At 35.8% G+C, this 24,749-nt stretch overlaps 6 protein-coding genes across 8 annotated transcripts; 5 read left to right on the top strand and 1 right to left on the bottom strand.

Moving 5' to 3' along the window:
- Positions 1 to 420: 420 nt before the first annotated feature.
- LOC111794837 (transcription initiation factor IIF subunit alpha-like) lies at positions 421 to 4,583 on the top strand. Of its 2 annotated transcripts, XM_023676999.1 has the most exons (10): positions 421 to 656; positions 785 to 985; positions 1,170 to 1,328; positions 1,835 to 1,980; positions 2,174 to 2,550; positions 2,896 to 3,011; positions 3,260 to 3,400; positions 3,562 to 3,774; positions 3,879 to 4,079; positions 4,292 to 4,583. In XM_023676999.1, the coding sequence occupies exons 2-10, from the start codon at positions 815 to 817 to the stop codon at positions 4,388 to 4,390; spliced, it is 1,623 nt and encodes a 540-aa protein (XP_023532767.1). In that variant the 5' UTR covers positions 421 to 656; positions 785 to 814; the 3' UTR covers positions 4,391 to 4,583. The 2 variants fall into 2 exon arrangements, with proteins under 2 accessions (XP_023532767.1, XP_023532768.1); XM_023677000.1 differs by lacking the exon at positions 421 to 656 and having other exon boundaries at positions 846 to 985; positions 1,089 to 1,328.
- Positions 4,584 to 4,701: 118 nt separating this feature from the next.
- LOC111794840 (protein LATE FLOWERING-like) lies at positions 4,702 to 6,671 on the top strand. Its single transcript, XM_023677002.1, has one exon. It carries the CDS (start codon positions 5,825 to 5,827, stop codon positions 6,608 to 6,610), a length of 786 nt encoding a protein of 261 aa, XP_023532770.1. The 5' UTR covers positions 4,702 to 5,824; the 3' UTR covers positions 6,611 to 6,671.
- Positions 6,672 to 11,337: 4,666 nt separating this feature from the next.
- LOC111794838 (probable pectate lyase 8) lies at positions 11,338 to 14,828 on the top strand. Its single transcript, XM_023677001.1, has 7 exons — positions 11,338 to 11,559; positions 11,677 to 11,730; positions 12,221 to 12,280; positions 13,127 to 13,769; positions 13,841 to 13,944; positions 14,083 to 14,221; positions 14,337 to 14,828. Exons 1-7 carry the CDS (start codon positions 11,477 to 11,479, stop codon positions 14,556 to 14,558), a joined length of 1,305 nt encoding a protein of 434 aa, XP_023532769.1. The 5' UTR covers positions 11,338 to 11,476; the 3' UTR covers positions 14,559 to 14,828.
- On the bottom strand, positions 13,995 to 18,174 carry LOC111794841. Of its 2 annotated transcripts, none has more exons than XM_023677004.1 (5): positions 17,709 to 18,174; positions 16,824 to 16,885; positions 16,612 to 16,716; positions 16,351 to 16,505; positions 13,995 to 14,249 (listed from the first exon to the last, which is right to left on the bottom strand). In XM_023677004.1, the coding sequence occupies exons 1-4, from the start codon at positions 17,929 to 17,931 to the stop codon at positions 16,362 to 16,364; spliced, it is 534 nt and encodes a 177-aa protein (XP_023532772.1). In that variant the 5' UTR covers positions 17,932 to 18,174; the 3' UTR covers positions 13,995 to 14,249; positions 16,351 to 16,361. The 2 variants fall into 2 exon arrangements, with proteins under 2 accessions (XP_023532772.1, XP_023532771.1); XM_023677003.1 differs by lacking the exon at positions 13,995 to 14,249 and adding an exon at positions 14,904 to 15,231 and having other exon boundaries at positions 17,709 to 18,173.
- A 131-nt stretch (positions 18,175 to 18,305) lies between these two features.
- Positions 18,306 to 18,812, top strand: LOC111794954 (acanthoscurrin-2-like). The gene has a single exon (XM_023677170.1). It carries the CDS (start codon positions 18,306 to 18,308, stop codon positions 18,810 to 18,812), a length of 507 nt encoding a protein of 168 aa, XP_023532938.1.
- A 687-nt stretch (positions 18,813 to 19,499) lies between these two features.
- Positions 19,500 to 19,928, top strand: LOC111794953 (S-protein homolog 1-like). Its single transcript, XM_023677169.1, has one exon. It carries the CDS (start codon positions 19,500 to 19,502, stop codon positions 19,926 to 19,928), a length of 429 nt encoding a protein of 142 aa, XP_023532937.1.
- The last annotated feature ends 4,821 nt before the right edge of the window (positions 19,929 to 24,749 follow it).

The following is a 24,749-nucleotide window of genomic DNA, read 5'->3' as shown; positions in this document are numbered from 1 at the left end:
ACGTAACTTTCATGTTTATATTGTTTCAAAAGCCACTGGATTGTCTTCATTAGCTTTTGAATATGGAAATTATTCACAAAAATTATTGTTACATTTATAATTATTTAGTTATCCTAATTTAATTTTTTTTAGTATTAAAAATTTTGGTTTTTCATGTTGGCATCGAATTAATTTAAGAAAATAAAAGAATGTGCATTGTTATATGTTTTAGGGGTGATTTTGTAATTTTATTCATAGAAATTAATTTAAAAAAAAGGTAAAATAGAAATATTAGGTCTAATAAAATAAAATAATTTTACTCGTACTTCTGAACAATCTAATACCAGAATATTGTATAATATAAAGTTTGAAAAAAGAAAAGAAGAGAAAAGAAAACTATATAATATTAAATAATTACGGAAGTATATATTTAATTTCGTTCAGGGCCAGACACGGTGTACGGTCAGAGTACTCCGGATCAAAGTATTCTTTGACTGTTACAGTTTCGACTGCGATTTTCTCAAAATTTTCGTCGCTCGCTTCATCTTCTCCTCTGTGTTCTTTTCGATATCTCTTAAATTTCTCTGTCTGTAACCTTAGTCGCTTTGTTAGATCGCTTAATTACTGTAGATTGAGGAGAAATTTGCACCAATTGACCCTGCTTCTGCAAATTTACGGTAAGAGAAACTTTCCGTCCTTTTGGTGTTCTTGAGATATTTAGAGGGTTTTGGCTGTTATTTGGAAAAGCCCTAGATTTCTTATTGGGGTTCTTTTGCGCTTTGCGCTCTATTTTGTGGTTCCGTAGACTTCTGTTGCTGAATTAGGGGGTGGGGCAATGCCATTGGATTTGCTGCTGAAGCCGTCGTGCAGTGGATGCGGATCCACGACGGAGTTGTATGGGAGCAATTGCAAGCACATGACGTTGTGCTTGAGCTGTGGCAAAACTATGGCTGAGAATAAGGGCAAATGTTACGACTGTGGTGCTACTGTTACTCGCTTAATAAGAGTTCGTTCTTTACCTCGTCTTTCTTAAGGAGCATGATGATTTGAATGTGTTGAATTTGTACTCATGTGATTAGGATTTTTCTTTTTTCTTTCATTTATGACAGATTTAAGAATTTTCATAATAGCGTGGATTGAGTATTCTCTTGCCTTCTCTTTCTGAGAGTGCATGATGAATTATATTTTAGGAATACAATGTTCGAGCGAGTTCAAGTAGTGACAAGAACTACTTCATTGGTCGGTTCATGAGTGGGCTGCCAAACTTTTCGAAGAAAAGAAATGCCGAGAATAAATGGTCTCTTTACAAGGAAGGTCTACAAGGACGCCAGCTTACTGATGCCCTGCGGGTACTGACTTAATGCCTACTTTGCTTCCTTTTAAGCTTGTACTTGGATAATTTTTCGTAAGCTATGATACAGGAGAGCTTCTATTTTTCTTTAAGAAATTATAACTGTTGGGAGAACATAAGGAAAAAGAAATTGATGCTATCTTTCAAGTAAATGAAACGGGAACACACATTCTGTAACATGGATAAAGGGTCTCTTAAGAACATGGTTCTTCTGCCACAGTAAAGTTCAGAAATGTTTGCTCTTTTTATTAGCTTGCACTTTTCTATTTTTATACGACTTACATATATGTTGGACCATGTAATTATATATATTTTGTTTTTCAATATTAATTTATTACATTGTGTTGATCATAATTCAGCTTTGACCTTGGAGATCCATTTTGTTTTTTTCTTTTTACTCTTTATCTTAATCATTGAGGTAATCGGTTCAAAACCTTTCTCTTGGATTNTTATTTGCAGTCTTGTCCTATTTGACCCTGATTAATTAGGATTCCATTAACACAGGAAAAGTACAAGAATAGACCCTGGCTTTTGGAAGATGAAACTGGCCAATCTCAATTCCAAGGACATCTCGAGGGTTCACAATCAGCAACATATTACTTGCTTGTATTGCAAGGAAAGGAATTTACTGCCATTCCTGCAGGTTCTTGGTATGGTTGATCTTTGAGTTAATTTTTGTGAGTCAAGCTGTAGTCTTTTGTCTGTTTGTCGTAGTCTTCTTCCTACATGGTTTCTAAATTTACCAATTCTTGAAGGCTTCTATATTTTCTACTAGACAATAGTGCGGATGGAAAATTTCAAGCCATCCATGGTAGTAAAGGGTTGATTGACCTCAATTTACAGGTACAACTTCAACAAAGTGGCACAGTATAAGCAACTTACATTGGAGGAGGCAGAAGAGAAAATGAAGAACCGAAAGAAGACAGCAGATGGATATGAAAGATGGATGATGAAAGCTGCAAGTAATGGTCCTGCGGCATTTGGTGAAGTTGAGAAGTTTGACGATAAAGATAGTGTTGGTGCTACTGGCAGGGGACGCAGAAAACCTACTAGTGATGATAATGAAGGTAATGTTTCAGATAGGGGAGAAGGAGATGAAGAAGAAGAGGCAGCAAGGAAGAACAGATTGGGACTCAACAAAAAGGGTGGTGGTGATGATGATGATGAGGAAGGCCCTAGGGGAGGTGACCATGACTTGGATGATGATGATATCGAGAAAGGTTTATCTTTTTTCCTTTAACGAAAAACAAAGAAATTTATTTTAGGTTAAGTGCCATACAATGTCTTTGTCATCTCTAAAGAACGTCACTTGCAATCGGCTGATGTTTACTGAGGCCATCATATGGGCATATGGTTTAGAGTTGGGGGTAGCAATAGATTAGCAAATTCTTTTGTTATTATCCAAGAAGATTCCAAATTTCCCATGTTTTTTTTGATAATATGTTTTGGAAGGAAGCACTTTCTTGTATCCATGCAAGTGAGATTTCAGCTATTAATTCACATGATGAGTATTGAGGTCACTGTCATTGTTCCTCTATGTTAACTTGTCTGTCCAACCCTTTTAGGAGATGATTGGGAGCATGAAGAGATTTTTACCGATGATGATGAAACTACTGCTCCAGATCGTGAAGAAAGGGAGGATTTAGCCCCTGAAGTTCCAGCACCTCCAGAGATTAAACAGGTTGTCTAGCACTTAGACTATTATTATTTTTCCCTCATTTGACACATATGAGTAAGAGTTTCTCAATGTTTGATTTTCATTGAACTTTAAAATCACCTGGAGTTCTGGTTGACATCTTGTATTGTCTGAAGCTTTTCCTGAAAATATAGTGTAACCTTTCAAGTAAAAAATATTATGTATGAGAGACAGATGGTTTGTTTGTATGACTAAGCTTTTTAGTTCCTGTAAATTCTTTTCTCACTGTGCAGGATGAAGAAGACGAGGATGAAGAAAATGAAGGAGAGGGGGGGCTGAGCAAATCTGGGAAAGAGTTGAAGAAATTGCTTAAACGTACTGGGGGGCTTAATGATTCAGATGGAGAGGATGACGACGACGACGACGACGATGATGTAAGAAGCTTTTGTGCTTCCTATGAACAGAACTTAACAGCATGATAAAAAATTTTAAACAAGGACCTATGAGCAGTCCTTTGCATGGAATCTGTGTGAATTGCACTCATACTGTCTGGATTTTGATGTTATTAAGCAGCTTTGTACTTTTATTTGCTTAGGCGGAAGAGGAGAGTGGTGGCACTCCAGTTGCGCCTTCAAAGCAGAAGGATGCAGTTAAAGAAGAAGCTGCAGCCAACAGTCCCTCAAAACCAGCTCCTTCTGGATCTGCTAAGGGAACCTCTTCTACTGCAAAGACAGCAAAGGGGAAAAGAAAAAATGGCGAGGATGTGAAACCATCCAGTGCACCTCCAAAGAAAATGAAAACAGAGACGGTATGTCGCACACTATCCCATGGTTTAAGCTCTGAGGAAGTACTTTTTTTTGTATTAGAAGAAGTCATTCTTTGTCATGAACAAACATTTCTTGGGATGTTCAGGAATCAAAGTCGACAGATGAAGGCGTGTCTACTTCTAGAAGTACGGCCTCAAAAGGTGCAGCAGCATCAGTCAAAACAGAACCAGCATCCGCTTCTGGACCTGTTACTGAGGAAGAAATTAGGGCTGTTTTGCGACAAAGGACACCTGTAACTACACAGGATCTTGTTGCAAAATTCAAAGCAAGACTACGATCTCACGAGGTACGTTATGTCTTCATGACCTGTTTTACATAAACTGTTCTTTCCTTCAATGAGTGAGTACTGTCAGTGAAACAAGTTACAGTTCGGGCGATACATCCTTCGATTCTTTGACCAATTGCGAGTTAAACGTGGACAGCTTAAAACATGAAAGGATAATATTTAGAAGCATGGACCATAACAATTTTGTGATGCCTTGTTAACCCATTATGCAGGACAAGAATGCTTTTGCTGAAATACTGAGGAGAATTTCAAGGATTCAAAAGACGAATGGAGGACCAAGCTATGTTGTGTTGAGAAAACCTGAAGACTAGAAGAAGTAAGGACATGTTTCATCTTTGATGGTTATGTGGTGCTTTATTATCTATTATTATCCATGCAAACAATAGATTTGTGTAAGAGATTGGTATATGTTGAGAAAGAAACAAAGAATTCTACAGGCCCTTTTTGTAAAACTAATTGTTGGTAGTGTTTGTATGAAGATTCATATATGAATTACGATCCCTATCTTAGTCACATGCTTTGTGAGATTAACGGTGGAATGATTGGCTTTATTTTGGTTGTAAAATCTAATCTGGAGTTAATACTTGCCCATAAATGTGATCCTTATATTGGTCAAGATTTGAATGGTATCAGGATCAGTTTCGATTACTCCTACCAAACTTAGGTAAGAAACTTTTAAAGAACTTCAGAAGTACAACGCACATAGGAACTAAGACCAAGATTTCATCTTACGTTAGTTGAATGAAGCCTGGTTGTTTAGTGCTGAAATTTTGGGATGCGGACCAAGAGACCTCACATTGGTTGGTTGGATGGTTGGAGTGCGTGTGAGATCTAATATTTGGTAAGTAGAATAAAATATTTTTTATTAGGATATGGAAACCTCTCCTTAACATATGCATTTAGAACCATGAAGCTGACTGTCATACGTAACGGGTCGTAGTGGTGGGCTTGGATTTTTCTCTCTAACAGACAAATTTTAAAATCATGAGACTGACAGTGATACATAACGGGTCGTAATGGAGGGCTTGGATTTTCTCTCCCTAATAGACATAACAACGATACGTAATGGGTCGAACCAAACAATATCTGTTAGCATTAGGCTTGTATTAGAGTCAGTCACTAGATGGTGCGAGACACTAGTCGGAGGAGGGCTAAACCCGCTTTGTAGTAGACGCATTTTAAAACTCTGAGAGAAAGCTCGAAAGAGGACAATATAAGCTCAAAGAGGACAATATCTACTAGTACCGTGTGTTTGAACGGATACAATGTGGTTGAGTTTTAAAGTATTGGTGAGAAGAAAAAGAGGAAGGGAAAGAAAGGCACGTGTAAGAAGAAGATAGGAGAGACAGGAAAGAAAGTTAAGCAATTGGAGGGATGATATGGGAGGTTCATATATCTGCCAGTATGAGCATGCAAGGAATGGGAGAAAAGTGACAAAGTTGCATCAGATTGGCGGTGGGGAACACCCATTTACTTACACCCTCTGCCCCCTTTTACTCCCATAACCATTTATAGATAAAAAAAACACCATTCCAACAAATTTCTAGTACTCCCATAGTACCCTGCTACCACCCACTTGCATTACAGCCTCAAGAACACAAACCCAAAGTTCTAGAACAAAATGAAACAAAGCCAGATCTAAGTGATATCTATGATACATAACTTATCTCTAAATTGATATCATTTTTTGAACTGATGAACCCAAGTTTGGACTCAAAGCACAGACAGACAGACACACACAATGGATGGATTGGGAAATGGAATCATTCTCTCTCTCTCTCTCTGTCTTATCTCTTCTGTTCCCAAGCCCATGCATCCATCTTTGCCACCAAAGCACTTCATTTAATAATTATTTATTATGCAACTTTGCACATTTTCCAACTCTCCTTTTAGAATTTAGCTTCTTACTTCAAACTGCCTCTTGCTGCAGCCTTCTTATACTCTTCACTCTTCCATTTCTCTTTATAATTCCCACTTCTTCTTCTTTCTTTGTTTGTTTCAAGCTTTTTGTTTCAGCCCATATGGAAGATGAAGAACAGCCTTTACATGTTGCTGAATCCAGCAGTGTTGAAATGGAAGAAACCCCATCAAGAATCTTCCCTTGTTTGTTCTGTTCAAGGAAGTTTCAAACCTCTCAAGCTTTAGGAGGCCATCAAAATGCTCACAAGAAAGAGCGCACTGCCGTGAGGAAGGCCAAGCGGATATCTGATTACTCGTCGTCGTCAACGTCGTCACGGCCATTGTCGGTATTTGCAGGCAGCCAACAGCTTCATCATCCAGCTATATTGCCACATCCAATGTACATTGCAGCTCATGGAGCTAATCTTCATTGTTTCCCCAATAGCCAACAAGTGTTCTATGATGGCTTGGGAGTTGTTCCCAAGTTTGAGGACATGGTTTACTATGGTGGGGTTTGTTCATACAATAGATATCAATGTGGGGAAGATGAAGAACATGTGTTGAATTGGCAGAGAAGCATAAAGAAAGACAAGGAAAAAGAACAAAAACTTGATCTTTCTCTTCATTTATAGAACCTGCCTTGTTGTGTTTTTTTTTTCTGCATTAGAGCTGCCTTTTACAAAGTTTTGATCATCATCAATAATCAACTATTTCTTTTCTTTTAGTACTATATTATGTTTGGCTATGTTTTTGTTGTTGGGTCGGAAATTTCTATTTTGTTTTAACTTTCGAGGTTGATTCAAGAAAATGCACGAACCCGTAAATTCCTACGCTCTTGCACCATGTCCCTTTTCGATAATACGACTTTCATGATATGCAAAATAGCTATTCGATAGTGAAGATGTGCTCGAGACTCTAAGAGAAAGCAAATGCTTTTTGGCTTTTTTTTTTTTTTTTTTTTTTTTTTTTTTTTTTTTTTTTTTTTTTTTTTTTTTTTTTTNTTAAGATGAAAATTTAAACTATATTTAATTTTTAGGAATAAATAAATATTTTTTAAAGCTAATAAATATTATAAATTTAATAATTTTAATATGAGGATCAATTGGGCCTCTTATTGGACACATTGAGAGGTTGGGCCACTTTTTTATTTTGTTTTAACCTTCGAGCCCATAACCAAGAAAATGGGTTCCATTGTAGCCCAAATAGCTCATTTGGGCCATTGGAGTGAATGCTAAAAAAAGCCCATTTCTTTTTGTCTTTGGGCTTAATCCAAGGCCCACTTCTCTCCCCCATTATATTTTAATTCAAAATATCAACACTTTTAATTAATTTATACTTTATAAAAATATTCTACAAGCTCAACATTTTCACTTTTTTCCTTTGCACATTTGGCACCATATATAATTTAAATTTATTCAACGAAAAATGATCTGCCACATCGTATTAGGTCATGTGCTCGAAAAGCTTTCAAATAGGTCATGAAGAGGTAACGAGAAGAGTCGAGCACCCCTTGTTCGGTCTAACATGTGGCTCAATGACCAACCGAGTCAACCCATGTGTTCTATATTGTTGAGTAAGAACTAATGGTATGACGAAAAATTCTCCCTAACGGGACATAGTCTAAATACCAACTTAAACAGCAGAACATGTGTTGGACACAGCAATAGACTAGTGTGCATTCTCAGTGTAAGCTTTACCTCGACTGGCTCAACTTATTCTCACGTGAAAAAACGTCAGGTATAGCTGTAGATGTCAGGTACATCCTTAAGATATTCGACCATTTCACTAATTATCAATTTCCTATTTATTTTATTTAACAAATAGTTATTAATAATTATTATTATATTACCCTTACCATGTTTGACTAATTTGAAAAAATGTCAACAACTTACGTACATTTTTATCAATTCAGATTAAAATTATTAATTAATTTAAACCACAAATTTCGCAGTGCCGCCCGCAGCCAATCAGTTGACCGAATTCATTTTCTTCATTATTATATTATTATTATTAAAATTAGTTATTTTACTTTTGTTTAATTTATGGATAAATAATTTATAATTCCTTCACAATTTATTACTATCTTTTCCAACTTTGACCCTTAAATTTTAATAATTTATAATGTATTTTAAATTCTTTGTCACTTACTATTCTAAATTTTTTACATTGAAGCACTTAATAAAATTTAATAAAAAATATTTTTACCAAAATACAGATAAAAAAAAACGCTTACAACCTTCACGTAGCAACAACAGTAGAATTTATTTGAGGAAGAAATATATAAAGAGAGATATTTCTATAACCCGACCGACTTGGACTAAGACTCCACGAATCAAGGCATATACGGAAGATGCCTTTCTTAGGTCGTTTTTTTCAGGTCAAACCAAGCCCCGATCCACTCAACTGGGTTTAGCATTTCTTGATTTTATAAATAATAATAATAACAACAATAATCCACGTAGAGAATATGTGTAATATTGTCTTAATTAAACGCCCCAATTATAATCCAATCAATATCCGTATTTAATAAAGTACAATTTTATAGAAAAATGAAATTAATTAGACACGTATAATAATGCATGGTTTAATAAAATAATTATTAATATAAAGTTTTAATTTGGATGGCGGTCGGTCCATGTGAAAATTATTTGTAACAACAGTGAGATAAGGCCACAAGATTCCTTTGTCACATGCTCTTACTTAGTGCTTCCTTGCATCCCTTCACGTAATCAAGATTCTTATACCATAAATATTTACATAATTATTTTATAATATATACTATTTTTATCGTTTAAATTATTAATTTCGACCTTCACCGTATTAAAACATGGTCGTTAATTATATTCTCACTATATTTTTTTTATCTTAAATGATGTTATTATTTCTCTTCATCGACGAATTAAGCTATTCTCGTACAAATTTCATTTTGAAATCAAGAGTCCATAAACAACGATCTATACGTGTATACAACAAACATGGTTCGCTTTAGCCCATTACAAATGATATCAAAACCTGATATCGAACGTTGGATCCTAAGAGGTGGATTGTGAGATTGAACGGAACATTTATTACAAGAATGTGGAAACCTCTCTCTAATAAATGCGTTACTGTGAGGTTGACAGTGATAAATAACTATTCAAAGTGAACATACCAGTGGGTTTGGACTGTTGCATTAAGTTACGAAAAAATATCATTTTTATTTAATTTGCATGCTTTAATTTTTAATTATTTATTTTCGAATATATTTCAATTACCGTGAAATTATATTTTTAAAATTAAATGATATATTTTTTATTTTGTAAAATTGAGTATTTTTTTTAGTTTATAGGAAAAAAAAAACTTTATTTTATAATAATAATAATTTTATATTATAAAAAAAAAAAAAGAGAAATTAAATCCGTTTCTATTATTTAGAGAAGACAACAATAAAGTTGACCCATGCATTATCTTATAAAGTTTGGACACATCACATTTTGTGTTTGTTTCTATATACTTCAATAATCATGCATATATCTTTTAATATATGATAGACAATGCTACCACATCTCTATCAATTTCCATATAATTATTAATTTTATTTTAATATTTTAATCAAATTAATACAATATCAAATTTTATTATATGGTTTGGAGTTCATTTTAAAACGTGGTCGTGCTGGCATTTCAAATCCTAAAACGACGTCGTCTGCCGAAACTTTGTTTATTTATCATATAAATAAGGGGCGTACGGATCCGAGCTGAAAAAAAACCGGGGGACCGAACCGGTTTTGGGGACACTTGTCTGTGAAGGACCGCTAGATCTATGATATAAACAGTTCGGTGATTTCACCAGAAATTCGGTTACTTTTCAACATCGTTCACGTGGACACGTTGCGCGAAAACATGGCGAGTGGGTAGTACTTTCCAAACTGTGCGCGTGAATTATTGATAGTTCGGAATAAGAATTTAATATTCTGACGTGGCAGAGGGGATGGTCCTAGGGGGATGTGGTGGTCAAGCGCTTTAAAGGTGGCCGAGGTGTCAGACCAGCGAGGGGTGGGCCATGTACCGACAGACGTGACACGTAAGCAAGGTAAAAAAAGGAAAATAGTTTTTTTTTTTTTTTTTTTTTTTTTTTTTTTTTTTTTNGTTAGCGACGGTTTCTATGGGAATCGCGGAAGTTATTAGTACGATGAACTGGAGTTCGAGGCCCAAAAATGGTAAAAAAAATAATAAATGAAGATTTTTATCCCAATAATTCAATTTTTATTCTTAAATTAATTGATTTTTTTAGTTAATAATATTATTTTTTATTTACTGTTGAACTGTTTTAGCTTAATTAAATTATAAACAAATTTGCGGGTGAAAATAAATTTGTCTATTTTGACAAGCAACAAATATTTGAAAATTCAATGATAATAATTTTTTCAATTAATTGATTCAATTATTTATGCATTTAATGCATTTAAATAATCGTATAATTTTTTTTTTATAAAATTAAATACTTTGAAATTTATTAGCGGCAGCTAAAATAAACACATATTCACATAAATACCTCACAATGCCACTTTATTTATTTATTTTATTTTATTTTTATCTATTTAAAAGATTAGACGAGAAAAAATAAATAGTTAAATATTATAATTTTTCGATAAATATAATAAATAAGTGGGAAAAATTTTAGAGTTTCATTAAAAATATTTGACAGTAATAAGCCAAATTTTATAAAAATAACCTCGCATGAATTTATATAATAAAATAAGTAAAAACGATAGAAAAGTTATAAATTAAATAAAACAATTAATAAATGTGTTTAATTATGTAAAACATCAAATCTAACAATTGTACGAAACACTAAGACAACAAATCTAATCACTCATGTTCGCTGTTACAAACCTTAAACTCAACAACAACCACAAAATAAAGGAAAAGACCGCACAAAACATCGTTTTTGTGTAAATTTTTTGTCCCTGTTACAATATCTATGAACTCGAGGTTGAACGTCTTTTTACTTTGTTTTGGTAGTTTTTCCTTGGTCTCAATCGTACATTCTCTAAAACAACAGGTAAAGTGATGAATTTATGAAACATTATGCAACCGCATCGAAAACATTAGAGACGCTGTTCATGACATTCGGGAATGTGATTCATGTATAATACATTACTAATTTATTTTCAACTAATGAATCTTTTGTAATTTACATCTACCTTTAAATTTTAAATATTCACAATTTACCTTTTTGTTTTAATTTTAAAATAATAATAATAAAAAAAAACGTTTTCTTGAAGGCGGGGGAATAGTACTGGGACTGCACGAGAAAATAAAAGAAAAAAGAAAAAGAAATTAGAAAAGTTTATAAGGGCGAGTATAAAAGGAGATGCTCCAACCCAGTTTTGCTTCCCATTCAATTCGCTCTCTTCCCTTCCCTTTCCTTTTCCCATTTCATAACCACTCGCATTTAACGCTCTTACTCAACACATAGCCACTTCGAAAATTTGCAGAGAGAAACAAAGATCAACAATGGCGGTTTCTCTCAGACTACACTTTTCGATGGCTTCTTCATTGCTCTTTCTTCTTCTCCACATCCTCTTCGTTCATTCAAGGTAAATCGCGTCGATTCTCTACGATTTCTGAATATAATCTCATCGCCGTTGGCTGCCGGTGTCTCGTTTGAGTGATTTTGATTGTTCTCATTTTTTGTTTCTTCACATTGTTGATAGTTTTGCTGGAGATGAGAGATTGCAGAGCTTCAATTCTTCATCAATGGCGGACTGGTCAGTATCGGAACCGAAGCGTTTTTTTTTCTTCTTTCTTTTCCGTGGGAGGGAGGGGAGAGAGATCTATTCTGATCGTCTAACGCGTAATTTAGACCGTCAGATGTATCAAACGGTTCAGAGAAAGGGATTTTTTAGATCTGATCTGGAAAATCTGAGCCGTTTGTTCATTTTACTCTCTGTATTAGTTACTTTCTTTGACTCTTCATTTGATCAATTTGCACTTCAACATTCCACCCAAATTTTGGACTTTTTGGTCAATGGCTATTCTCAATTCCACGTGTACAAGTTTTTCCCCAAATTTTTAATCAAATTCCTCAAGAAAAGGAGGAAAAAAAAAGCAGGAAAGCTGAAAATATGAAATATTAAATCATTGGAGCAGCCTTCCACCGGCCAGGAGCTTAAAATTATTATTAATTTTTATATGTTTTATTTATATGATTAAATGTTCCAATTCATTTAAATATATTTTTTTAATTGAAATTTTCAGGAATGTTAAGAACGAGCATGCTGTTGATAATCCAGAGGAAGTTGCATCAATGGTCGATTCGTAAGATTCCCGTCTCTTTCCTCATTTATTTATGATCCCAAATGAAAAATTAATTATAATATATAGTGGAATTTAATAATAATAGAAAAAGATTTATAAGTATTTATTATTGGTTTCATTATTTAGTTTTGGGTAGGATTTTATCAGTATTGAAATTTATAATATGATTCGTGGGGGCCCAACCATCACGTTCTTTGCTACTGAAATTTCAATCTCTTTCACATATGCCCATGTGGCCAGATCCACCTGTCTCGCTCATAATTTAATTCTTGTCTCTTCCCTTATCCAAAATTTGCAAAATAGATTTTTATTAACAGGGTAATATTGTCGGTCACATCGTACCCACATTTCCAATAATAGATTCTAACTCGAACATAATTCACTTAAATTTCTTATAAAATTTGGGATTTATCGAAAAAGATCATAAGGATATTTTGAATCTGGTTTTTTGATAATGGGTTGAATTTATTGTGGCAAATCATGCAGGCGGCAGAAGTATAGTAATGAGTAAATGAAACTACATTTTTCATTTAAAACACCCACACCGACAGACCAAATTTTTGCTCTGTTTCATCTTTTGCATTCAATTTTCGCAGCAAAATTGACAGCTTTTTTTTTTTTTTTTTTTTTTTTTTTTTTTTTNAGTTTCCCGTAAGATCTGTATCCACCACTCATTGAATTATGTTGATGTGTAATGCTTGTGTGCTTACTAGTTAATCTTTAAGCTATATTCATGTTGGTGAAGTTTAATGATTATTAATTCATATGGGGTTCACAGATAAAGATTTAAGTTCATAGAAATAGTCGATGTAGTTATTGATTTACTTGCATTTGGAAATTTCTCAGGAGCATTCGCAACAGCACAGAGAGGAGGAATTTAGGGTTCTTCTCTTGCGGAACAGGAAACCCAATTGATGATTGTTGGCGATGCGACCCACGTTGGCAACTTCGCCGCAAGCACCTAGCAAATTGCGGCATTGGGTTCGGTCGCAACGCTGTCGGTGGCCGCGATGGGAGATATTATGTCGTTTCAGATCCTGGCGATGACGATCCTGTCAATCCCAGACCAGGAACTCTTCGCCATGCCGTGATTCAAGACAGGCCATTGTGGATTGTGTTCAAAAGAGATATGGTTATAACTCTAAAACAAGAACTCATCATGAACAGCTTCAAAACAATCGATGGCCGTGGTGCTAATGTCCACATTGCTTATGGCGCTTGCATTACAATCCAATTCGTAACCAATGTCATTATTCATGGTCTGCATATTCATGACTGCAAGCCAACGGGTAACGCCATGGTTCGAAGCTCCCCTAGTCATTATGGATGGAGGACAATGGCCGATGGGGATGGGGTTTCTATTTTTGGGTCGAGTCATATTTGGATTGACCATAACTCTCTTTCTAGCTGTGCTGATGGGCTCATCGACGCTGTGATGGGATCAACTGCCATTACCATTTCTAACAATTACTTCACCCACCACAACGAGGTAAAGATTCTCCTCTTATCCGATGATCCAATGAACTTGGTTTGGGATTAACTGAGAATGTTGCATAACAGGTGATACTTTTGGGACACAGTGACTCATATGTAAGAGACAAGCAAATGCAAGTGACCATTGCTTATAACCATTTTGGTGAAGGTCTCATCCAAAGAATGCCAAGGTAGCGTCATTGCTCATTTATTAGATACTCAAAAAATGAAGGATGAGTACTCACGGAAAGCTGGAAAATTTCACTATTCATTCTGAATCCAAAGCTGAAAAAAATTAACTGTTTGGACCCAATCATTTAATGTTGCAGGTGTAGACATGGGTATTTCCATGTAGTAAACAATGACTACACTCATTGGGTAATGTATGCCATCGGTGGAAGTGCTGATCCCACCATTAATAGCCAAGGCAACAGATATCTTGCCCCTGCCAACCCTTTTGCCAAAGAGGTATCATTCCTCTCTCTAGATCTCAAACCTGTTTGAAACAGTAAAGAAATACAGATCAATAAAATGGTTATAACTCAAGCAATGCCTGATCAGTTCTAATGGCTAATGTATGAAGGTCACTAAGAGAGTTGATACGTGGAATGGTGAATGGAAGCACTGGAATTGGAGATCAGAGGGAGATCTTTTGCTAAATGGAGCCTATTTCACTCCATCAGGAGCTGGGGCAGCAGCCAGTTATGCAAGAGCTTCAAGCTTAGGAGCCAAATCCTCTTCCTTGGTGGGCACCATTACTTCAACTGCAGGTGCCCTTTCTTGTCGCAGGGGATACCGTTGTTAATTTCAAGTCACAGTTAAAGTAAGATATATAAAAAACGAAGAACAAGAAAGAATCTAAACACTTGAAAGGAAGAAAAAAAAAATTTACTCATTTTTTCTTCCCTATTATTGTTATAGTTATAGCATTATCTCAATGAGTTTGAGCCATCCCTTCTGTTTACAACCGCCCCACCACCGCCACCGCCACCGCCACCTTGTACTTGTCCCAATCAAGAATTGGAAACTGTACATTTTTCTTCGGTTACATGTTAATGCCAAATGTTGTAATATCCATATCATTCTATCTTCTCTCATTGATCCTATAACTTGAATTAGGAAATGTTATGAGCTAAAGTGATAGACTTGTCCTTAATCCACATCAAGATTCTTTCTCAAACCAAAATTTTAAAAAAGTCAACAAAAAACAGCATAAAATCTTCAAACTAATGAAGATTTTCCCTCAATAATTCATGAACAGATGATAAAAGCTGTGTCTTATGGACACATAGTGTTAGAGAGGGCCTATAGTGTCATGTGTCCGTTTCTTATACCTACAAAACAAAGCCATTCTTCTTGCCAACTAGTTTGTTTAAACCACCCATGTTGCAATTATGAGCTTTACTTGAGTTGTCATTTTTTGCCCATGTGAACTTAGAAGAGGCACTGAACTATAGCTGTACCATGGCCTCATCATTCTGTATAATGAATGAAAGGTAAGGAATCAGGAAGATAAGATATTTTGCAACCTAATAAGTTGTGCAAGTTATCTAATCATCACCTTTAAATACTTTATAATCCATTACAGGACAAAGTAGCTTGGAATAATATTAATATATGCAATAGATGGCATATTTTCTTCTCTAGGAGTGCAAGTTTAGTTCAAATGAGCTACAGAAACACAAGCTTTATTACAAGGGAGATTCTGTCTTGCAACTATGATTGAGCCTTTACTCAAATATGCCAATGACATTGATAGGGAAAGATAACTTACATGCTCACATGCCCTTCTAGAGGGCTGTGTCCAAACTGAGCAACTCCTAACTCATCTCTCCTACCTATTTTTTCTCAATGCTAGCGGTATTACAGAAGAGGGTCCCTCGTCCCTACTTCATGCAAAACCTCAGTGTGAGATCCCACATCGATTGGAGAGGGGAATGAGTGCCAGCGAGGACGCTGGTTGGGTGGATTGTGAGATCCACATCAGTTGGAGAGGAGAACGAAACATTCTTTATAAGGGTGTGGAAACCTCTCTCTAACAAACGAGTTTTAAAACCTTGAGGGGAAGCCTGAAAGGGACAATATCTACTAGCGGTGGGCTTGGGCTGTTACGCTCAGATTCTTCCCTATGGGCACAGTTATGATATAGAGCTAACTCGTACTTCAAATAACAAGGCTACAACTAAGGCGAAAGAACCTTCTTTGGAACAGATTTACAACAAGGGATAGCTTAATCATGAATCAAAGATGCATAGGAACAGCACATATAGACTTCAGCAACTGTATTGAAGATAAATCTAAATCTTCACTAAGCATATCATTGGATAGAGTTCAAACATTTGATATCTGGATCATTTCCTCAGCACAATTGGTCATGGTGCATGACCCAGAAAACTATAGCTTTGCATCTTAATCATACAGAGAGCAGTGCGTTCGATATACTCGTACACCTCAAATTCATGGTATTTACAACCTTCAGTAGTATAAAATACCAGCACATAACTACTCTTGCACGGTCAAGCGACCTCAAAAATGTATACAGCCTACAAAGCTGAAAATCGTTTCGATTTTGAAGTAATTTATGGGGAATGGCTTACCGCAAGTAACACTATTTGTACTTCTCCATTATTTTTCTGGCTTCTTCAAGAGTCTCCTCTGTGGAGGCTGTGGAGGAGGCAGAGCCTCCACCTCCTCTTGGCCCTTCATCTTTATTCAAAGCTATAAAGATGAAATAAATTGCTCCCACCATAGCCTGCATCCATCATACAAGTCTTTGTTCAGTAAGCTTGTGCTAGATATCGTCCAATACAATAGTTATAGAACAAGTGGACCGTGAGGACCATGAGGATGTAATATACCAGCACAAATGCGGCTGTAGATAGGACTGACTTGAGCAAAAAGAGTCCAATAGATAATGCAGCTATTGCAACAGATATCCTTGCTACTGGCCTTGGTACAGAGTTCTGAAAACAAGGCCACAAACCCACAATTAGATCCTTTTCTTCTTGGCATTGGATCTTGAATGAACTCAAGTTTAGTTCTAAAAGGGGAAGATTTTAGAGGAACTCACAGGCACCAGGTCTGTTCCTGCCTCAATCCCATCCTTTCCAACCTTCCAAACTGTCTGAAAAACTGTTCATAGAATTTGCCAAGAAAATTAAGACTTCACCATGTCATTGTAAAGCAAAACAATGAGGTACAAAAATTAACGGTCCTAGTCTACCGTTAACAGATATTGACCGTTTTGGTCCGTTACGTATTGCCGTCAGCCTCATGGTTTTAAAACGCGTCTACTAGGGAGAGATTTCCCCACTCTTAATAGGGATGTTCGTTCCCCTCTCCAACCAATGTGGAATCTCACAATCCACCCTCCTTGGGGTCCCAGCGTCCTCGCTGGCACACCGTCCGGTGACTGGCTTTGATACCATTTGTAACAGTCCAAGTCCACCACTAGTAGATATTGCCTGTTTTGGCCCATTACATATAGGGCGTTAGCCTCACAGTTTTAAAATGTGTCTACTAGAGAGAGGTTTATACACCCTTAATAGGAATGTTTCGTTCCCCTCCCGATGTGGAATCTCACAATCCACCCTTCTTAGAGGCCAGCGTCTTTGCTGGCACACTGCCCAGTGACAGACTCGATACCATTTATAACAGCCTAAGCCTGCCACTAGCAGATATTGTCCGCATAACACGTCTATTAGGGAAAGGTTTCCACACCCTTACTTGTAAGGAATGTTTCGTTCCCCTCTCCAACCAAACAACCAGTTAACAAATGATTACCAAATATGTTTGGGTTTCTTTTTTCAATAATCAAAGATGAAATTAGAAACACTAACCAAACAAAACTTGTTAAATCATGTCCATATGACCTCTAAATTACTCTAAATTATCTAAATTATCAAATTACAGATTTGAATTCTAAATATTCAGATGTATAAAACCATAAACTAACCTCTCAAGAAATTGTTCTGTGCAGCATATACAACAGGGAAAGAATCAGAGCTTCGAGTTCTAAGCTTCCCAATTCGTGAATTCGAGAGGAAAGATTGTTTTCGGAGCTTCAACGAATTCAAAGGAAGGAACTGCGAATGGGCGAAAATGGTTGAGTTTCTATGGCGTTCTAATGGGTGCGATGAAATTGAAGGTAAATTGTGAAATAGACACGAAGAAGCCATTTGAATAAATCAGATACACCGAGTCGATGGCGAAATTGGAGAGATGAACGAAGCAGGTGAGGCTTCGCGCGATGGACAAAGAACAACGCGAGTTTTCTCAGCCTCATAAAGGAAGATAGGGCCCACGCCGACGCCATGTTTGGGTTTTGGAGGCGTTTTTTGGGCCTCATCTTTGAAGGGCTGAGCCCAAAATAACTTGAGAGTTAATACTCTCATGAGGTTCATGGCACTCATGATTTGAATCACGATGGATGGTATGTCACAGCAATAACTCAATCGGCTAGCTCATTCAATTTCCTTCAACAGTTCACCGTCTCCTTTTGTTCTTTAAAAAGCCACCAATTAGATCATTTTTCCGTAAAGTGGCCTTGAATATGGCGAATGAGCTGATTTTGGTTATGGCTATGGCTATGGTTATGGTTGCATTTGCAGGCTGTGTTACTGCAAGAACTGCCCCAAATGATGGGGCGAAAAGCGTCAGTGACCAAAAAAACTTCGTCAACTATGGTGGGGTTGGTGGCTTTTCTGGCATTGGTGACAGCGGACTCCCCTTTGGAGGGGCTGGGGGCGTTGTCGGGTTCGGCGGTGGCAGTGGCATTGGCGGACTTGGAGGGGGCGGTGGCATTGGTGGACTCGGAGGGGGTGGTGGCTTAGGTGGGCTCGGCGGTGGCATTGGCGGACATGGAGGGGGTGGTGGCTTAGGCGGGCTCGGTGGTGGCATTGGCGGACATGGAGGGGGTGGTGGCTTAGGCGGGCTCGGTGGTGGCATTGGTGGATACGGTGGGGGTGGTGGCTTAGGCGGGCTCGGCGGTGGCATTGGTGGATATGGTGGGGGCGGTGTCGGAATTGGAGTTGGTGGAGGATTTGTTAAGATCCCTTAAGTGAACTTAGAGTTTTATAAATGTAGTTTGTAATGTTTGGAGTCCGTTTAGGTTCTTTTTAAAATAATAATTTGTGGAGAGATTCAAACCTATAATCTCTTTATCGAGTTCGTTTAGTGTTAGAAAAAAAACAATGACACCTTTGTTCCATCGTCTTATTTACTATTTTATTAGTCAAGGACGTGTGAAGCATATTTGGTAATACCCTTTTAGGAATTTTGTTACAATTTTATTAAATTCCTATTTTGCCCTTTCGTGTTTCTTGATGGGACACAACTCTTCGAGTTGAGGTGCTCGTTCAGAAAGGTTCGTACTATAAAAATGGTTTCTCAACTCTTAGGATCTGATCTTTTAAGTTTAACTATCTGACAACAAATGTTAAAATGATAATGCTGGTTCTTTAAATTTTTGCATTACGAAATATATTTAAAAATTAAAAATTTAAATTAAATAGGCATAATTTTTAATAGTTAATATTCATATATATCTATTTCATAACTCTTTAGTAACACGTTACATGTTGACAAAATAATAATAAAAAAAAAACGTTCTTGATTATAATTAATTATATTTAAGTTTATTAAATATGTATGGAGTTATTAATGGTGAAAATAGCTAATGGTTTCTTCATCTCTACAATATATATAAGAAATTTGAGTTCATAAAGTTACTCAAAAAGTAGTAGAAATGGCAACTATCAGATCTTGTTTGGCTTTACTTTTGGGGTTGGCGTTCGTAATGTCTGAATCGTGCTTTGCATATCGCTTTGATGCTTGGAGGATACGAGTATTTAACGACATGAGCCATGGAGAAACATTGAGGATTCACTGCAAATCTAAAGACGACGATTTGGGACGACAAACCCTTAAAGTTGGAAACAACCTCAAATGGGAATTTCGAGAGAATATATGGTTGACTACATTGTTTTGGTGCAACATAAACAGTCCATATGGTCATGCTGCTTTAGAAGTATTCAATTCTCGTGATCCTGTACTATACTTTCGGTGCCACGGGTATGTGTGCATTTGGTCGATAAGGGATGATGGAATCTACGTGAGAAATAGTTCTCAAAATAACAACTATGAGTTGATAGCTAAATGGGAGCCTGGTCGGTAGAATTTTCTTTGAACCAAAACTATAAATAACTACTGCTTGAGTTTATGTCATTCATAGCATAGCTCAATCGGTCAATAATAAATAAAATTTTACTTTTGTAGAAATTGTGGTTGACAAGTCTTATAACGAATGGTTCATCTTCCCTACCATTTGTAATAATCTAAGCCTACCGTGTGAGTTTGGGCTATTAAAAGTTTTGGTTCTTACAAATGATATGAAAGTCAGACACAAGACGATGTGTTAGCAAGGACGAAACATTTCTTATAGGATATAAAAACCTTTCTTTAAACACAGGTTTTAAAACTGTGAGGCTGACGTAATATCTAACATGTATCAAAACAGATTATCTGCTAGCGATAAGTTTGGACTATTATAGACCTTCTTCTATTTTTACGTGTTAAAATATGTGGGGTGTAAGGTTTGAACCTTCGGCTACACCTTTTAAATTTTGATTTTGTTTTGATTGTCTCATTCATGTCTATATTTCTTCGGGTTTAATGTGAATAAAAAATGAAAAATATCGCTAAAAGAACCATTTATAACTCTGCCTTAATGTGCTCACTGTGCAAATTAAGGAGAAAATATAAAAAATGTATGAGTCTAATTTGTGTTTTCCTTTATTGTTTAATGAAAAATAACTGTTTTTCTGTCTCTATAAAAATAGTAAATTAAAAAGAATTTAGTCTTTTCGTACTGATATTAACCTTAAATTACCTTCCGGAACAGAATTAAGAGCTTGTAAGACATTATTTTTTTTTTTTTTTTTTTTTGCTATATAATGAACCAAAACCCAAATGGTTAAGCATCAACAAAAGAGCCTCGGGTATCTAAAGAAAAAATGAAGCCTCTAACCCGCTTTTGTTTTATCTTATTGTTTGCTCTGGAATCGAGCATTATTATTAACACATGTTTTGCAGGATCCAAGATACAAGCCGTAGAGAGCAAATGGCAAAAGGTAGGAAGCAGATGGAAAGTGACTATTTACAATTTTCAAGGAAACTCAGTTTTAAATGTTCATTGCAAGTCAAAAGACGATGATTTGGGTGCACGCGTTTTGGAGAAGAAAGCCAATTTCGACTGGAGCTTCAAAATGAACTTTTGGCGAACGACTTTATTTTGGTGCAACTTTAATGGTGCGAATGGACACGCTTCATTTGATGTTTTTTGGCCGGAGAAAAGCTCTTGGCTTTCTGAACGATGCGACTATAAAAACTGCATTTGGGGAGCTTTTGATAGTGGACTTTACTTGCATAATATTCCTCGCCAGAATTATGAATTGATACACCATTGGAAAAAATGAGCAAAATCTCTGTCGCTCATTTTGCTCCCACAAAACCACATTTTTCTTTCCTTTTATGTTTGCTTACTTACACAGGTAGCAATTCAATCGAGTTGTTGCGTGTCTTTATAGACCTAAGATATTGTATTTTTTTGGGAGGAACGTTTTGGGATTTTAGAGTTCTTTTGATAATTTGGCTCGGACCCATGTCGAAGATTCGACTTTGGATTTGGCACTTAATGGTCCTAGCATTTCTATGACGATATGGTCATGTTACTTACTTATCGCTTTTAAGAGTGAAAATTATCTCCACATACCAACATGAGTCCTTCGAGCATGTCTTTTCCTCACTCACATGTTTGCTACGAACATTCTCAACAGATCTCCCAACATAAAATTGCTCCAAACAAAACACATTTAGTCTCGAAGTTCTTATGATTAAGCCACCAAAAAGAAAAATGCACCTTGCTGATAGTGTCAATTCTTTTTAAGCCTTTCTTAGTGCTCTGTACTCTCGATCACTTTCATTTGGATGTAATCTTGGTTTGTTCATATACTCTTTTTTTATTCCGGTATCACTCTACTCAAAACCCTTTTATTATCGAGGAATATTTGTGGTTTTAAACCGAAAATGGTAACAATTTAGAACGAAAAGAAAATATGTATAATTATTAGAAGTGGGAAAGTTAGGATCATAAAACGAATATATGCAAAGATCTTAGGCCAATTTTCCTTTAAAAAAATGATGGTCAATTGCAACTTTGTAATCTAAAGTCAGCCAACTCGCACAACAATTTTTTCGGTAAAAAATATCGTTAAAGATTACTTGTTGTTAAGAATGAATATCTCAACACTTGTGATGCTAAAAAAAAAAAAACATGTTATGTCGGGAAATATGTCATCTAATGCTCACGATCTCTTGCAATGATTTCAAATTTGTTTGGGAGTTAGCGACATTTCAAACGGTATTAAAGGAGGATTATTATTATCATGCTCGAATACAGAGTTAAAGTACGGATGCAAAGTGTTGTTCTTCCAATAAATAAATTAACCTTTGATGTTATATCTTATTGTTTGCTTTAGAATCAAGCATTATTATTGACGCATGTTTTGCAGGAACCAAGATACAAGGGGTAGGGAGCAAATGGCAAGATGTAGGGAGCGAATGGAAAGTGACTATCTACAATTATCAAAGGAACTCGATTTTAAATGTTCATTGCAAGTCAAAAGACGATGATTTGGGCTCGCGCGTTTTGGAGACAGAAGCCCACTTCGACTGGATCTTCAAAATTAACTTTTGGCAAACGACTTTGTTTTGGTGCAACTTTAATAGTGTAAATGGATATAATTCATTTGAGGTTTTTTGGCTAGAGAAAAAGTTTTGGTTTTCTGAATGATGTGACTATTCGAACTGCATCTGGGCAGCTTTTGATGATGGATTTTACTTGAAAAATGTTCCTTTCAAGAAGTTTGAACGAGTACCCACTTGGAAAAAATGAAGTAAAATCTCCCTCACTCATTTTGCTCGGTTTAACAATTCAATAGAGTTGTTGTGTGTCTTTGTAGACCAAAGATGTTTTAATTTTTTAAGTCTAATAAAAGTACGAGGAATCTTTTGGGATTTTAGAGTTCTTTTGATGTTGATAATTTTGTTGGGTTTCAAGTTTCTACTTGTAACGATCCATATCCAAGATTCGAAATCTGGATTTGGCACTTAATTCTCGCTTTCCAAGAGTGAAAACTATCTCCACAGACCAACGCGAGTTTGGGCTATTATAGATCTTCTTCTATTTTTGCGTGTTAAATTATGTGGGTCGTAAGGTTTGAACCTCCGGCTACACCTTTTAAATTTTGATTTTGTTTTGGTTGTCTCATTCTTTTTAATCATGTCTATTTTTCTTCGGGTTTAATGTGATATAAAAATGTAAGGAATCTAATTTGTGTTTTTCTTTATTGTTTAATGAAAAATAAATGTTTTTCCATCTCCAAAAAGAATAGCAAATTAAAAAAAATTTAGTTTTTGTATGAATATTAACCTTAAATTACCTTCCCAAATGGGATTAAGAGTTGGTCGGACACTAAGTTTTTGTTGACTATATAATGAACCAAAACCCAAATAGTTAAGCATCAACAGAAGAGTCTCTGATATCTAAAGAAAAAAATGAAGCCTCTAAACGGCTTTTGTTTTATCTTATTGTTTGCTTTGGAATCGAGCATTATTATTAACACATGTTTTGCAGGATCCAAGATACCAGTCGTAGAGAGTAAACGGCAAAAGGCAGGAAGCAGATGGAAAGTGACTATTTACAATTTTCAAACAAACTCAGATTTGAATGTTCATTGCAAGTCAAAAGATGATGATTTGGGTGAACGCGTTTTGGAGAAGAAGGCCAATTTCGACTGGAGTTTCAAAATGAACATTTGGCAAACGACTTTATTTTGGTGCAACTTTAATGGTGCGAATGGACACGCTTCATTTGACGTTTTTTGGCCGGAGGAAAGCTCTTGGCTTTCTGAAAGATGTGACTATAAAAACTGCATTTGGGGAGCTTTTGATAGTGGACTTTACTTGCATAATATTCCTCGCCAGAAGTATGAATTGGTACACCATTGGAAAAAATAAAGTAAAATCTCCGCTCATTTTGCTCCCACAAAACCACATTTTTCTTTTCTTTTATGTTTGATGGCTTACCCAGGTAGCAATTCAATAGAGTTGTTACGTGTCTTTATAGACCTAAGATGATGTATTTTTTAAGTTTAATGAAAGTGGGAGGAACTTTTTGGGATTTTAGAGTTCTTTTGATAATTTGGTTGGGTTTCAAGTTTCTACTCGTACCGACCCATGTCCAAGATTCGAAATTTGGATTTGGCACTTAATGGTCCTAACATTTCTACGACCATATGTTCATGTTACTTACTCATCACTTTTAAGACTGAAAATTATCTCCACATACCAACATGAGTCATTCCAGTACGTCTTTTCCTTACTCACATGTTTGCTACGAACATTCTCAAGAGCTCTCCCAACATAAAATTGGTCCAAACAAAACACATTTAGTCTCAAAGTTCTTATGATTAAGCCACCAAAAAGAAAAGTGCACCTTGCTGATATATAACAAGTGTCAATTATTTTTAAGCCCTTCTTAGTCATCTATACTACGGATCACTTTCATTTGGATGTAATCTTGGTCTGTTCATATACTCTTTTTTACTCGGGTATCACTCTACTCAAAACCCTTTTATTATTGAGGAATATTTGTAGTTTTAAACCGAAAATGGTAACAATTTAGGACGAAAAAAAAATATGTATAATTATTGGAAATGGAAAGGTTAGGATCCTAAAAAGGATATATGCAAAGATCTGAGGTCAATTTTCCTTAAAAAAAAAATGATGGTTAATTGCAACTTTCTAATCGGAAGCCTGAAGCCAGCCAACTGGCACAACATTTTTTCCATAAAAAAATATCGTTAAAGATTACTTGTGATGCTCAAAAAAAAAAAAAAAAAAAAAAAAAAAAAAAAAAAAAAAAAAAAAAAAAAAA

This window comes from Cucurbita pepo, chromosome LG05, assembly GCF_002806865.2.
Source record: "Cucurbita pepo subsp. pepo cultivar mu-cu-16 chromosome LG05, ASM280686v2, whole genome shotgun sequence".
NCBI lineage: Eukaryota > Viridiplantae > Streptophyta > Magnoliopsida > Cucurbitales > Cucurbitaceae > Cucurbita > Cucurbita pepo.
This window is presented reverse-complemented; position numbering and strand designations above follow the sequence as displayed.